General features: G+C 33.4%; 1 protein-coding gene across 2 annotated transcripts in view; it reads left to right on the top strand.

Moving 5' to 3' along the window:
• Nucleotides 1-10,135, top strand: part of LOC128683144 (insulin-like growth factor-binding protein complex acid labile subunit) — a 38,918-nt gene extending 28,783 nt beyond the window's left edge. The window contains exons 1-2 of one of the 2 annotated variants that reach the window (XM_053768423.1): nucleotides 5,472-5,580; nucleotides 7,946-10,135. In XM_053768423.1, coding sequence (XP_053624398.1) covers nucleotides 7,992-9,671 — 1,680 coding nt within the window. In that variant the 5' untranslated portion in view covers nucleotides 5,472-5,580; nucleotides 7,946-7,991 and the 3' untranslated portion in view covers nucleotides 9,672-10,135. Of the gene's footprint in view, nucleotides 1-5,471; nucleotides 5,581-7,945 lie in introns of those variants that run through there. The other variant, XM_053768422.1, reaches the window with a different exon arrangement.
• The last annotated feature ends 4,274 nt before the right edge of the window (nucleotides 10,136-14,409 follow it).

Here is a 14,409-nt window from a genome sequence, read left to right as displayed (position 1 = left end):
TGTAGTATAAATGAAACAATCTCTGGCTTACTTTTGGCCTCGCCTAAATTGAAAAGGCTTGCAAAGAAACCAATTGTCTTGCCGAGAAAAATAGCATGTTAATTCGACGTGGTATCTTGCTATAACAATAACAAGATAAATGCGGATTCGCCAAGACTCTTCGTGTTTCACATGAATAAAAAGTTATTTTTTCTCATGGTCTAGTAAAGGCGTGCGCGAAGAAGGTACGATGCGATGCAAGGCGACCCGTGCGTAATTTTTCGGCGATATTACAAGGTAACCATAGACACCTTTGGTATTATCGCATAGCGCCTTGTTGCATTTGTTTGTATCTCGGAAGACGCCGGAGAAGTCGAAATTATATCCTGGTTTTAAAAATGAATAAGCCATATTCATTCATTACATTATGGCTTTATTGTTTTAACATTATCTAAAACTATGTGATTACGGTTTCATCAGGTACTAGCTTTTGCCCGCGATTTCGCCCGCATGAATTTCATAGCATAATCTCAGTAATTTTTTTATCGCGTACTCCGTAAGACTGGTAAATATATATGATTTAAATTCGCATTTTTTCTCTCCTTTAGTTCAATTTCCAGTTTCCCGCTGCGCGGCTCGTCCCGCAAACTTATCCAATCCCATTTCCTACTGCTAAGTAATGTAGATATCCCGTACCGTTATATTGTGACATCATGTTTTTCGCAATGTGTCCCGTCCCGTTTCCCACTACGTGTCTCCATCCTATTTACCGCTCCGACTCCCACTCCTGCATTCTGCAACGCGTGCCGTCCCATTTTTCACGACGTATTACGTCCCGGTTTTTTAAAGAGAAGAAAATTATGTGATGAATGCTCCGCGTTATATGTTTTAATGAGACAAGTTGGGTTATATTCATCATAGTGGGATCCGTTACTCACTGCTTTAAAGTTGCATTAATGATCTACCCACGAGCATAATAAAGTATACTGATTATTATAATTTCACTTATGGTTGTTACAAATAACCATGGGGGTTCAACAATTTTTAATCTTAGTAGGTGATTTGCACCAGACAATTTTGACAACCACCCTAAAGGTGGGTTGCACCGATAACTTTGAAAATAAAAATATTGCCTACTTATTAGATGATTAGTAACATAATAATTTCATCGAGCACTTCAATATTATTATTATTTTCCGAATACTGTCCTCATTACCAATCCTGTTCAAATGCAGAAGCAACATTAATTGAGATCTTCAAAATCATTAAACTTTGCCAGTACCTAATAACGTTGATTAGTTACCTGTAGAAGTTCTCCCATAAACACTGCTGAAAGTCCTATCAAATGGTACTTACAAGGCATTCGTGTAGTGCAAATGATCAAAGTGAAATCTCGAAAATAGGTTCAATAAGGTTTAGGTTTAGGCTTTTAGAAGCTTTTATATACATATAACATAATCGGATTAGGTACTTCGACAGCATTAGGAGTATTTTTTCTTATATTTTGTATCATCATCAACATCAATACATAAAATAATATTGAAGTCAATACATTAGAATACTTAACATTGAAGAAAGGTCAAATTGGTACTTTGGATTTTTAAATTCTTCATGGAATATACTTAGTTAGTGATATAGATGACGAAAATATAGTTTTGGAAATTTTTGTCTGTCTGTCTGAACGCGCATTACTCGAAATCTGGACTGGACCGATTTGCTTGAAATTTGGTATGTAGGTACTTTATATATGGGCTAACATCTTAGATACATTTCATCCCGGTAAATGGTCAGGTTCCCGTAGGATATTTGAAAACTAATAATTAATCAAAATTACCTTGGAATCCCGGGTTAACATCTTATAGATATTTCATCCCGGAAAATGAGGAGGGTCCTGTAGGAAATTTAAATAAAAATCCACGGAGCCGATTTCCTTTAAAATTTTGTAGAAAGAAAAGGTGTGAAAACCTGTTAATATGAAAGTACATCGTTGAAGTTACTGACTTGAAAATTTGGATTTTGGTTGTTTACAACAAATTAATGAAGACGTATTTCAGATTTTTTTGAAAATTTATCCTCAACCTTCAAAAGGGGGGTGAAAAAAAAGCAGAAAATTGGCATACTTTTTGTAGTAAATAACAGTAAGTAAATTTATATAAAAATGTTTAATTTACGTTTGTGGTTAATAAAAAACCGGGACGTAAAACGTCATGATAAACGGGACGGGACACTTTGCGAAAAACATGATGGCACAATATGTAGGAAACGATACGGAATATCTACATTACATAGCATGAAGCGGGATTGGACAAGTTTGCGGGACGAGACACGCAGCGGTAAATTGGAAATTGAACTGAAGATGCGAATTAAAACCGTATGTAATTACCAGTCTTACAGAGTAAAACAAAAAAATTACTGAGATTTTACTATGAAATTCACGCGGGCGAAGCCGCGGGCAAAAGCTAGTGTGTAAATGAATTTGTAAATAAATAAGCGTGTTGTTCACAGACAACGAACTACTAGTCTGTTCGTCGTCTTTGTTGTACTAGAGTGTGGCTAGAGTTCAAATATTCTCTACTGTTCATATTTTCATCAGAAACAGCACGAAATGAAAAACGGAAATCTTCAATTTTGGGGTAATTAATGTATGGAATTACATTCGAAGATTCCGATTTTCATTTCAACCGTTCTTGTGTTCAAATTTGCCCATGTGTCCAACCTATATCCGAATATATGGATTATGTTTATACATAACTGATTTTGTTTATACATAAGTACTTACATCACACGTCTTGTTATTCTAAGGTAAGCTTTGATGTTGTTGTGTACTGTGTTGTGCGCAATTTAAACACTGAACAAAGGTATTGAAGCGTTTTCCAAACAATCTTATATACTTACCTATGTTAAATTCTCATTTGCTTTTGGTTAAACATATCCATTAATTGCGGGCTGATATAGACGGAAACGCAATCACTGGCAAATGGACCGTTAATATATCAATACATTCTGTTCTCGCTGTCTTATGAAGTTGTATCATGAGAAGTAGTTTATATATACCTCGTTATAAGTTGGAAGGGTTCTCGGAAAGGAAGGATCTTAGAGCCCTTAATCACATAGATAAATAGGTATTTAATTGATTCGAATCCGCCGGTCCGTAAAATACCGGTCGAAGATACGGCTCAACTCGATCAGAAATGTTTTATTTTTTAATATACGCTGAATTTGCGAACATATGGCTATCGGCTAAAAGTTCCAGGAATGTGGAAAATTGAACATAATTGTAATAATGTAATGTACGTTGAGTCGTGTTCGTATTTTAATACATCATCAATACATATAATAAAACAGTAAAAAAAGTTTTTTTGTACACTGAAGTTATTTAAATAAAAATTTGAGATCGATAGAGAATTAGTAAAAGAAAAGGAGGGAATTTGAAAAAAAAGTATGTCTGTTTGTTTGTTTGCACACGCTAATCTCTGGATCTACTGGATGGATTTGAATGAAACTTTTTTTGTTGTATAGCTATAAAGCCTGAATGGAAACTTAAACCGGACACTGGAACAGCTCTAGAAGAACCTATAAAGACCAACTAAACTGTAGGAAATATAGAAAAGTCACCTTAACAAAAATTGTTCGCCCTGATGAGCATTTTGTGATGACGTATAAAAATCAAAGATATGGAACACTTGATGATGAACTCCAACAGACCAGCTACACTAGAACAGATATGACAAAAGCGCCTTAACAAAAGTTGGTCAGTCTGATGAGCATTTTGTGTAGACTTTTAAAAATCGAAGATATGGAACACCTGATGATGAACTCCAACAGTCCCACTACACTATAACAGATATGTCAAAAGCGCCTTAACAAAAGTTGATCAGCCTAATGAGCATTTTTAACATAGGTATTTATAAAAAGACTCGTTTGGTCCACGTTTTTAAACATGATTCACAAACCTCTTGAGACTCTCAAAAATCTATTTCATTCCCCATGTCTTATTTGCCGCGAGCTCTTCTATAATATATATGAAATGACGTCTTATTTTTACCATTTTCTGTTAAGTGAAGTCTTAGCAGAAATTGTTCTTGAGGAACAGTAACTATTGGCGTATTAAAATAGAAGATTTCGTACATTTCTGAAACGGATGTTCTGTAATAAAGATAAACTTATATTTACCCTATAATATTATAACATAAGCTGTAAGTACGTGCAGTTTCCGCCTTCACCACGTGAAAGCGTGAGTACCTCCACGTGGTGAAGGTGGAAACAGTTTGGGCTAACTATCGATGAAAACTTGCCTGAACTGGTAAAGATGCCCATTTATGTTCGGGCATATGTTATTTTCTCTCTAATAATTTTTATTCCTTTTCAAAAATGTTTCAGCTACGCGAACGAAGTCGCGGGCATCAGCTAGTATGTAAGAAGTAGATGTTACAGCTTTATTATTATTTGGAATCGTTCATTTTACAAAGTGGTATGGCGCATTACGAAACAAAAGGTACTCCTCGAAGCGCACTTGTTTTGAGCGCACCCGTCGAAGCGCACAAATTTGCAACCAAAAAAGTGAACTGAAGAACTGCACCAAAAAAGTACACTTCAAGAAATCCAAAAAATATTGAAATATTTTTTTCCACCCTAGTGAGAGGGAATGGTTCTATTGCAAGAGTGTGGTGTATTAGAAAGCTATTCAGGAATTAAGGTCAAACATATCGTACTTTCCGAGAATGACAAATGAAAAATATGTTGTCTTTTGTATAGTGTAAAGAATATATATAAATAAAACACAGATGTAAGTAATTTACATATGTTTAATAATCATATTGCGGTAAAATCTAAATGATACAGTGGCGTGGGCTGAAAAAGAAAGGTAAAGCCGGAGCAAAAAACGACTAATGCGCGAATAAGCAAAACGTCATACCTAGAATATCTTGTAAAAATAAACATGCAATAAATTACATACCTGCCTTATATTGCGATTATTTTAAACAATATAAGTAGTTTTAACAATCAAGCTACTTAATCACTTGACACAATAAATAAATTAGCATAAAAATTGCGCAAATACGCGCGAAATAAAATAGTAGCTAGAAGCTGTAGGTGACAGAGATAATCGGCCGACTTATCACGGATAATAGCTCTGATTGGACAAAAAAATTGAAATTTTTTTCATTATTATATTAAGTTTCATTATTATATTATTTATGTTAAGGTTTTGTTCATTTGAAAATGAACAAAACCTTAACATATGCCAAATAAAAATCGGATTATAATTGCTGTTATATCGACGATTGGTTGTATGTAGTAGTAATGTGTATGTGTGCGTGAATTGTATACATTTTAATTATTTGAATTCCCAATATTATGAGCGAGTTCCTTAGCTGCCTACTACCACGGCACGCGTCCTGCGATTGTAAAATAGTGTATCTGTGCGTTCGCGTGATTTCAAATACATTACCTACGTAAGTATTTGGTATCCGGCATATTGAAGAATATTTTTACTAAGCGCGCAATATAATTATTTCGCTTGCAATAATTAGACTACTAGAGAGTTATTTTATACTAGCTGATGCCTGCGACTTCGTTCGCGTGGCCGAACAATTTTTGGTAAGTAGTCCAAATAATTTGAGAAATTTAATTGTACAGACAAATGTAACGATACCTATACATACATACAGAAGATGCTAATCAGACTGAAAAAGTATAGTTTAGTACCTAATTTCATAATATGCACAAGGAAAGTTGTTCTTTTGTCGTTGATTTGAAGTCTAACGATGGACGAAAGGCTGTAAGTTAGTTGCCGTCCTTTTAAATACCTGCTCCCATATTCACGAGGCGTTCCGGTCCAGCAATTTATTGGGAACTCTTCCGCTGTGAAATTGGGTAGGTCAACTAAAAGTTCATTCTACAAAGTGAGATAATAACTTTTAAGAGGGGCGGACGTCTTAAACTGTTGCTGTTAAATTGTTTCAAAGTTATTGCTGTATTTAGGAGGAATTCATATAAATATCTGTATAGTTTAACTGGCTGTTCGCCGCGAATTTAGATTTCGATCACAAAACTTTTTTACTAAATTGTGAATATTTGAAAAATGACATAACCAATTTTGATCCCCCTATTTTGATAGATAATGATCTTGTAATAATTATGACAACATAATTATTTATTTTACTTAGATATATTTTATATATCTGATAATATATAAAGAAGCATAACTATTAGAAGCTTAACTAACCTAACAGTTAATTATACTACATTACCCATATGCCAAAAATTAATTATGCCTAAGAGCTATTATGCCAAAATATTTTATGCCAAAAATAAATTATGCGATAAACGAAACCCTATGATAAATATTGTTAGATAAATTCTCTGCATGCTAGGCTCTCAGGAAATGCAGTTTTCTCTGTATCAATCTTAATTTAGCAATTTCTAGTTGCCCGCGCCTTCCTCGAGTACCTATATGATATAGATAGGATATACTTAGATAGGATACCTAGAACGCAAATACAAATTCAATCGTCTCGGAAAGAGTTTGGAATATAGAAGAGAGCTTTTACTTTGCAACTGTGTTCGGAGAGCCGTTGTTTGTTTGGTTTATTTTGTTGTATGTTTTAAAATTAAATCGCCAAAAGTCAGGGAAAGTACTGACATCTCCAAAAATAAATTATCTTCAATATAATAAAGAAATATATGAATCTTTCTTCTAGTCTACAAATGATATCTTTATTGTCAATGTACCTAAATATAAAAAATGTACCGATGAACAATTTTATTTCATCATGGATCTTCGTTTTTGTAATTGGATTGGTGTACAATATCTTGTTTATTTTTTGTTATAGATTATAACTAATATTCCAATTAAATTTGAAGTACTCCATACTTACTTAATACAATAAATCTATACTAATATTGTAAATGCGAATTTCTGTCTATATGTCTGTAAACAAGCTCGAGTCGAAACCGTCTCAAGTTGCGGCCGTGGGCCGAAGCCGGCTAATTCGCCACAGTTGGTCTTTATTCGACTTGCTTATAAGTTTTAATCATACCTCATTTTCGTAATACTTATATATATTGTTTTATAGTTTGCGGTCTCTATACTTTAAAGAGTATTTATCTGTTCGGTTAATCTGAAACTTTTTTAATAATTATAAATAAGGCACAAATTCTTAAATACGTAACACAAAAATATGTTAAAATAAAGAATTGGTATTTAATTTAAATTCTTTGCAAGACAAATTATAAAGTAATTTGAAATACGAAATTGAATTCTCTGTAGACCTGAGTCCAATTTTATTTTTGTTACATAACGAATGTTCAGGCTATAGTTATATTTGCATTTGGGAAAAGTTAAATTACAAATGACTCTTGTCATGCATAAACATTTTACATTGTTGCAAAATTATTATAAACTTTTATTGTGATAGTAACTGCTTTCATATTAGGGTTAGTTATTAATAAATAAATATTGAGAGAGTGGTAACCCATTACAATTAATCAAATCCTTACTCACTCTAAAATACTTATAAATTTCAATTATAAAATTATTTCATTATAATTTTCGTTTACTAAAATGATATTCCACTAAGGTGTAAGAGAATATTTAGAAATTTTGCGTAATGAATCCCGCTTATTCGTCGTGTCAAAAAGCCTTTTGTTATCTGTGTGCTATTTTTCAGGGGTTTGAATCCCACGAACAAAGCGACGCGCATATTTCACGAGACTGTAATCTCGTTCCTAGTTCACAGGATTTAGCCAAGTTTTTTTACACTTTGCCGCGTTAATTCAACATGATTAATTCTGTCGTACCCGACAGATCTCGTGGGAACAATTTAGGACTACGTGTTTGATACTTACGTCGGACTAGTAAATTTCGAAACTTTTGATAAACAAAAAAAATTAATAATTATTCATTTAATTATCCGTTTCTCGTAACTTAAATAACAAACATGATGTCTTTTTGTTGTTCCAGAAAATGTATAAGCTATCTTTGGCTGCTTGGATGTACAACAATCCTCATGGCGATGGGCGGCGAAGGAGCGGAGATGACGTGCCCAGACGAGTGCTTGTGTCGCATCACGTTCGAGCCCGAGGACGGCAGCTCGCTGTGCGTGCTGTGCTCGCGCGGCGGTATGCGATCTGTTCCTATAGACTACCTTGATCGAAATGCTCACGTTATCGCCATATCTGCACCGCCAGAAAACCCCAATTTTCTCAATATCGGACCTATTTTTACACAACCCGTGCCCTTCGCCAATTTACGAGAACTACAAATTGCCAATTCAAATGTGCCGTCGATTGGAAAGTACTCATTTTGGGGCTTACAAAACTTGAGACTCTTGAACCTGACTCACAACAATTTGACCAGCATTGACGCAGATAATTTCAGAGGACTCATTAATCTGACCGAGCTATATCTCGACCACAATAACATCGAGCAAATGCCGAGTGAAACATTCATGCATCTCCCCGCACTGACGACGTTGATTTTATCGAACAATAAAATATCAACATTGGTTCCTAGATTATTTCGGATGTTGGCTAAACTCAACACTTTGGACTTAAGCAACAATCCACTTGCTGAATTGAATCCTGAGGTTTTTAAAGACATACAACATTTGAGATACTTTCGTTGTCGAAGGTGTTTATTGAGAAGAGTAAATACACAAATATATCATTTAGCTCCTCACATTGAGGAATTAGATTTAGGTGAGAATCAATTCAAATATTTAACATCAGACGAGTTTATAAGTCTTAAAAAGTTAAAGAAATTACGACTGGATGGCAACCAACTGTCTGTAATAGTGGACAACATGTTTAGCCGGAACCGCGAGTTGCGAGTGCTGGCACTGGCACGCAACCGGCTCGCCCTGCTGGCGCCTGCCGCCCTCACCAATCTGACCTCCCTCGTGCATTTGGATATAAGTCATAATAAAATTGACAGGTTCCATTTACAAACCTTCGCTCCTGTGGTGGAGTCTTTAAAGACCATAAATTTCAGCGGCAATAATTTACCCCTCAACGAAATTGCTATTGTTCTTCAGATTTTGCCAGATATTCATGGAGTCGGCCTCGCTAACTTATCCTTGGAAATGATACCACCAAATTTTTTCACTTATAATGAACACCTTGTGGGCTTAGACATATCGTGGAATAAATTGACTGAATTCCCATACAAATTACTGACAAGAACAAAATTTCTGCAACATCTCGATATATCACATAACAATTTGCAAACTTTGTCTGAGCAGGATTTGCAACGATTGGAAGCCATAGCTCAGATAAGTCTGTCTAAAAATAAATGGAGATGTGACCAGTGCTCCGCCGGAACTATGCTCGTTTACATGACTACGACCGTTTTGAATGGAACTATAAGGAACTTGAAATGTTATTCTCCTATGAGACTGCGAGGCGTCAGCTTTGCGAAAATGACCTTCAGTCGCCTCGAACAGTGTCCGAGTACACACGAGGCACAAATGAGCGTAATAGCCGGTTTAATGCTGCTATGTGTTGCCGTGCTGGCCGCCATTGCGGGCGCGTTGTGCTGCACGCGACGGCGCGCCGCTCACTACTACACCAACGAGGAGAAGAGACGAGAGCACGAGCATGAGCATCCTGAAGAGCTGCTAGGCCGTACCGAGCTGGGCAGTGTGGCCACCATCCACGCCCCCTACCACTTGGTATCCAAGGGCAGCTAACAACGCGCCACTTCGTCGTCTGCTCTGGCGTCGACTAGCCACCGCGCAGTGTGTGTCGTGCTGGACCCTCCCTGCCCCCCGACCGTCACGGCGCCACCCCATCCGACCACGCGACGCTTCTTTCCTTCGCCACCTCCACCCCTTCTACCTCCATTCTTAATGGACTCAAATGATTTGTGATACGAATACGATGAAGATGATCTAGTTTAAGGCCAAAGAAATTGAAATGTCAAAAAAATTTAAGGAAAAAAACACAAAGTATTCAAGAATTGCGAAATTGTTTTTATTTTAAGACTAGGCAACGAGTTCTAAATAAAATAAGATATATTTTTCTACAATTAAAGTTTTTATATTTAAGATTTATCATCTTTACCTGAATCAGGTTTGTTATAAATATTTTCTTAAGATCTATGATATAGAATTTTATTTGATTCTTAGGATTTTGAATGTATAAATTGGAAAAAAATCAAGGTTGTGTTTCCCAGCGGAAAGGATGTAGCCGCCCGCCATAGAATGTGTTGTTTATCCCAAGTCTGGCATAATGGAGGCCCAGGGCGGCTCCGGCCTAGTGAAAACAACGTGTGTTTATGAGGCTAATAAACTAGATTCGTGAGACTGCTTCATCTGTCAATCAATCAAAAATATTACTGTTTTCGGATAAACAATCTTCATAACTTCACTATACATTTCAACTTCATAATAAAAAAAACATTAAAGTAAGTTTTTTTTTCTACTTTTATTTTTTTTTAATTTATTTTAATTTATTTTAGATAAATAAGCACATATTTTTTAGTACTTACTAATTTGCTAATTGGTAATAAGATTATGTATTTTCGTTTTTACATTTATATAACTTATAAGCTTTTAAAATAATACACATTAGTTATGAAAATGTGCTTGATATTTATAAGTTTGTATAATGCAGATAAGAGTGCCAAATTTAAAGAGTTAATTTTAAAGGAAGTTGTAAGTAATGTCTTTAATACCTACTTTATATTTTTGTTGGTGAAGCGATGTCATTTGACACAGGTCAAACGAACCACAAAGGCCGGGCGCTGTAGGTTGTAGTCAGCTTCAATGAACAAAGCCATATAACCACGTATGTCTATACCAGGTCTATCACTTTTATAATTCAGTCGTCATATAATTTAGACAAAAATTCAGTCTGGTTTTGCTGTTTTCGTTCAATATTGTTTTGACGAGTGAGTACATTACTTCATTGGTCATTCCAAACCTTGAAGTAGATATTTTACGGTAAATTTATATATAACTACCAAAGTAATTAATAACAAGAGAAAAATATTTATTTCAATTTAAAGAATAAATAATTTCTGATAATAATCATATTATTTCTAAAATATAACATAGGCCATTAACTCTGACTTCCCTTAAACTCAATCATTTCAGGCTATGTCCTAATCAAATAGTTTGGCGAAATCGTCATTTTCAATGCCTAACACAATGTTAATAGGTTCCTATTGTATGCACTGACGTAGATTTTGTACTATTGTGGCATACCTAACATGATCTTGAAGTAAATTATTAAATTTGTATAATACGTATACCCACATAATACAGATTTTGTATGTCTACTAATAAAATAACTTCACTTTCACTGCATCCTAGTTTCAGTAATGAAATACTTATTGTTAAATAATGCCCTACGCTAAAAAAATCCAGATACCTATAATTTATCATAAGCAAGTGCTCAAAAATAACTAATATTATAAAGCACTTACATTCAGTAGGTAGGTACTTGTTACTATGTATTTACATTGAGACAAATCTAAGCTAGGCATAGTCAATGTTATATAGCGAACAAACGGGAACACGCCCTGGTGCGAGAGAAAAAGTTTAGTTATTAAAAAGTGATTCATATTTTAAATCATATTAAAAAGTATTTTTATTTTTTAATTCGCTTACTTTCAATTTGATGATGATTGCCATTCCAAATGATTAAATTTGAAACAAGTATTATAATGCCGAATAGCAGAGAAACATAGTACATACAGCTACAATTCACAGTACATACGTGTGTCAAATTAACAAAATTCGAAGTATCCCTAGATGTTTGCGGAAATTAAACTCCCAGTGGATTTATTATAACACTAATTGAAACTGATGTGATCAATTTTACAAATAACTTATTACCAATATAGGGGATGCACACTTAGCTGATTATAATCTGAAAATACAAAATGGTTATTGCGTATTTGATCGGGAAAGCGAAATTGACTCGTAATATGTACCTACAATGATGATACCAGTTCTGTATCAGTTCCAAACTTCCATGTTTCAGTGGCATACAATTTGTATGAAACTGACTGATTAGGCTTTTCTGTGAATAATAAAAAAAATTGAGATTTGACGTAACAAATTATACATTTGCGTAGGTAGTTGATATCTGTTTGTTATGAAAACAATAAAAAGTGTGAAATATACAGGTCTTGGACTATGAAAAAACAAGCATGAATAGCTACTTTTAAGACCTTATTTTTACGGACTGACGAAACAAAATCACTATTAAGGGTAGTAGGTATCTTTGCCTTAATAGGAGAAATTTGTTTACTTGTCATGGATTATAAAAAGCTGAGATATATCTGGAATGATAATATAGAGGGGTTAAGATAATGGTCTTTGAAATTTGTTGGTTTGTCAATTTATTTTTTAGTAAAAATATTCATATGTTTCTAATACCCGACATAGATATATACCTATGCCACAGATAGATATGCCATACAGGTAAAGCAACAATAAAATATCGTAAAGTATTATAAAAAATTCATTATATATATACATATTCAAATATTAAATGCAATCATTATTTGTATCATTTCATTTTAACATTTAGTTCAACAGTCATAGTTTGAGAAATTAAGGTCTTTAAAAACTTTAATCGTGTAACCCCTATATTATATCGGATTTCTTTGTAGACTGTTTGTCTTATTTTTAAGATATTTGAGAACTGCAGAAACATTTTCACTTGTCACCGAATATAACAACGAAGAACATGAGGAATTACAAACTGAAACATCTTTGGCAATATAATGGACAATTTAACAATTCGTTAGGTATGCTATATTTAATTCTAATTCTGAAAGAAATTGGATAATTTATGAAATGATCCCGATAAATAAAAAACCAGTTACGATACGTCTTAAGACAAAGACCGCTCAAATGGTTTTAAAATAAACTTAAAACTCACATACTCAACACCCAACATAATCTGATAGGAGTCAGAGTAGGTAAGTACATAAAGTCAAAAGAGTTTATGCTGAATGTAAATACATAGTAATAAATAATTTAAACCTAGTATAATCAGTGAGCTTAGTAGGTATTATTTATAATAATCTTAGATTATTAGAATATATTGAATACCTAAGTAACGTTCGTTATAAGTTCTGTAAAAATATGTACATTTTTCTCTCTTTATAGCTTTTTCTATGTGCGGTACACACCCTAACATGCAATAAAGTGATTAACTAATTTCTGGTATTATACTGCTACATTTTGTTGTTTGTTTGTTTATTATCTCATAATCTTAAATACCATACATATCAATTTACCTAGAGTTGAGTTCGTGTTCATTCTTCATTGCTTCATTCCTATAAGTTTTCATATATAATAACAAACCAAAAAAAATATAGATTTTAATAAAAATAGATTAGAAATCAAATACATATACAATATTTGTTAGTTTAAGGTTTTAGTTCAATTTTGGCGACTGAAATAAGTTCGTCACTGTAAGACAGAACACCAAATGCGTAGAATAAATAAAATATAAACACTTACCTATAAAATATACACATAAAATATATTAACAGAGTCATATTATTGAATGAGTATTTATATTAAATAAGGATATTGTTCACATACCTACGTGTCCAAATTTAATATAGGTAATTATACTTGCTGTAAATACATAATTGGTATTCGAAATTTGAATGAGATATTAGCTACCTATGTGTTTAGGTGTCCTAGCTGAACAAATTAAAGCAACACGGCAACGACCACACGTAAACACAGCTGTGTTTACGTGTGGTCTGTGCTAATGCGAGTTGTCACCACTATTATTTATCAATTTGTACAGTAGAAACTTACAAAATAGAGATCATATAATTTTTCATTTACTCAACTATGCCGGATGTAAAAATAAAGTTTTATGTACTCGTAAGTTATATATTTTAATTTATGTATTTGGTTCTCGAAATTCAAACACAAATGTTTTTCTTTTGCTGTTATTAATTGAATCACACCACCCACACCGCAGACCATTAAGTTTTGCACAACTAAGTATAGAGTAATCGTCTCATTCAAAATATCGAAAATATATTACCTAACTTTATGATTATTTCATAGACAATGATAAAAATATAATAATATATCAATATGTTACATGTCCCCTTTGGTCTTATTTACTAATGAATTTACCATTTATAGTTATTTGTTTTTATTTGGTTTTAATCAGCTAGCTATGTACTCTGTAAAAAATAAATGAAAAAATATTTTTTCCGAATTTGTTCACTATTTAAATTGTATCTTCCCTGACAAATTAACATTTTTAAGTAAGTACTTCCTTGTTTAAATTTAATTAGTATTTCTATAAGATATGACCTACCTACTTAATAGAATTAACTATTTCCTTACAAATAATATTATTATATGTTATTTAACAGTAACTTTATCGTATAATCAAATTAAAATAAGGACTCCTAGAAGAACAGTTACATCGATATCT

Source organism: Plodia interpunctella, chromosome Z (genome assembly GCF_027563975.2).
Source record: "Plodia interpunctella isolate USDA-ARS_2022_Savannah chromosome Z, ilPloInte3.2, whole genome shotgun sequence".
In the NCBI taxonomy this organism is placed as follows: Eukaryota; Metazoa; Arthropoda; class Insecta; order Lepidoptera; family Pyralidae; genus Plodia; species Plodia interpunctella.
The sequence above is the reverse complement of the archived record's forward strand: the minus strand, read 5'-3'. Positions and strand labels throughout refer to the sequence as shown.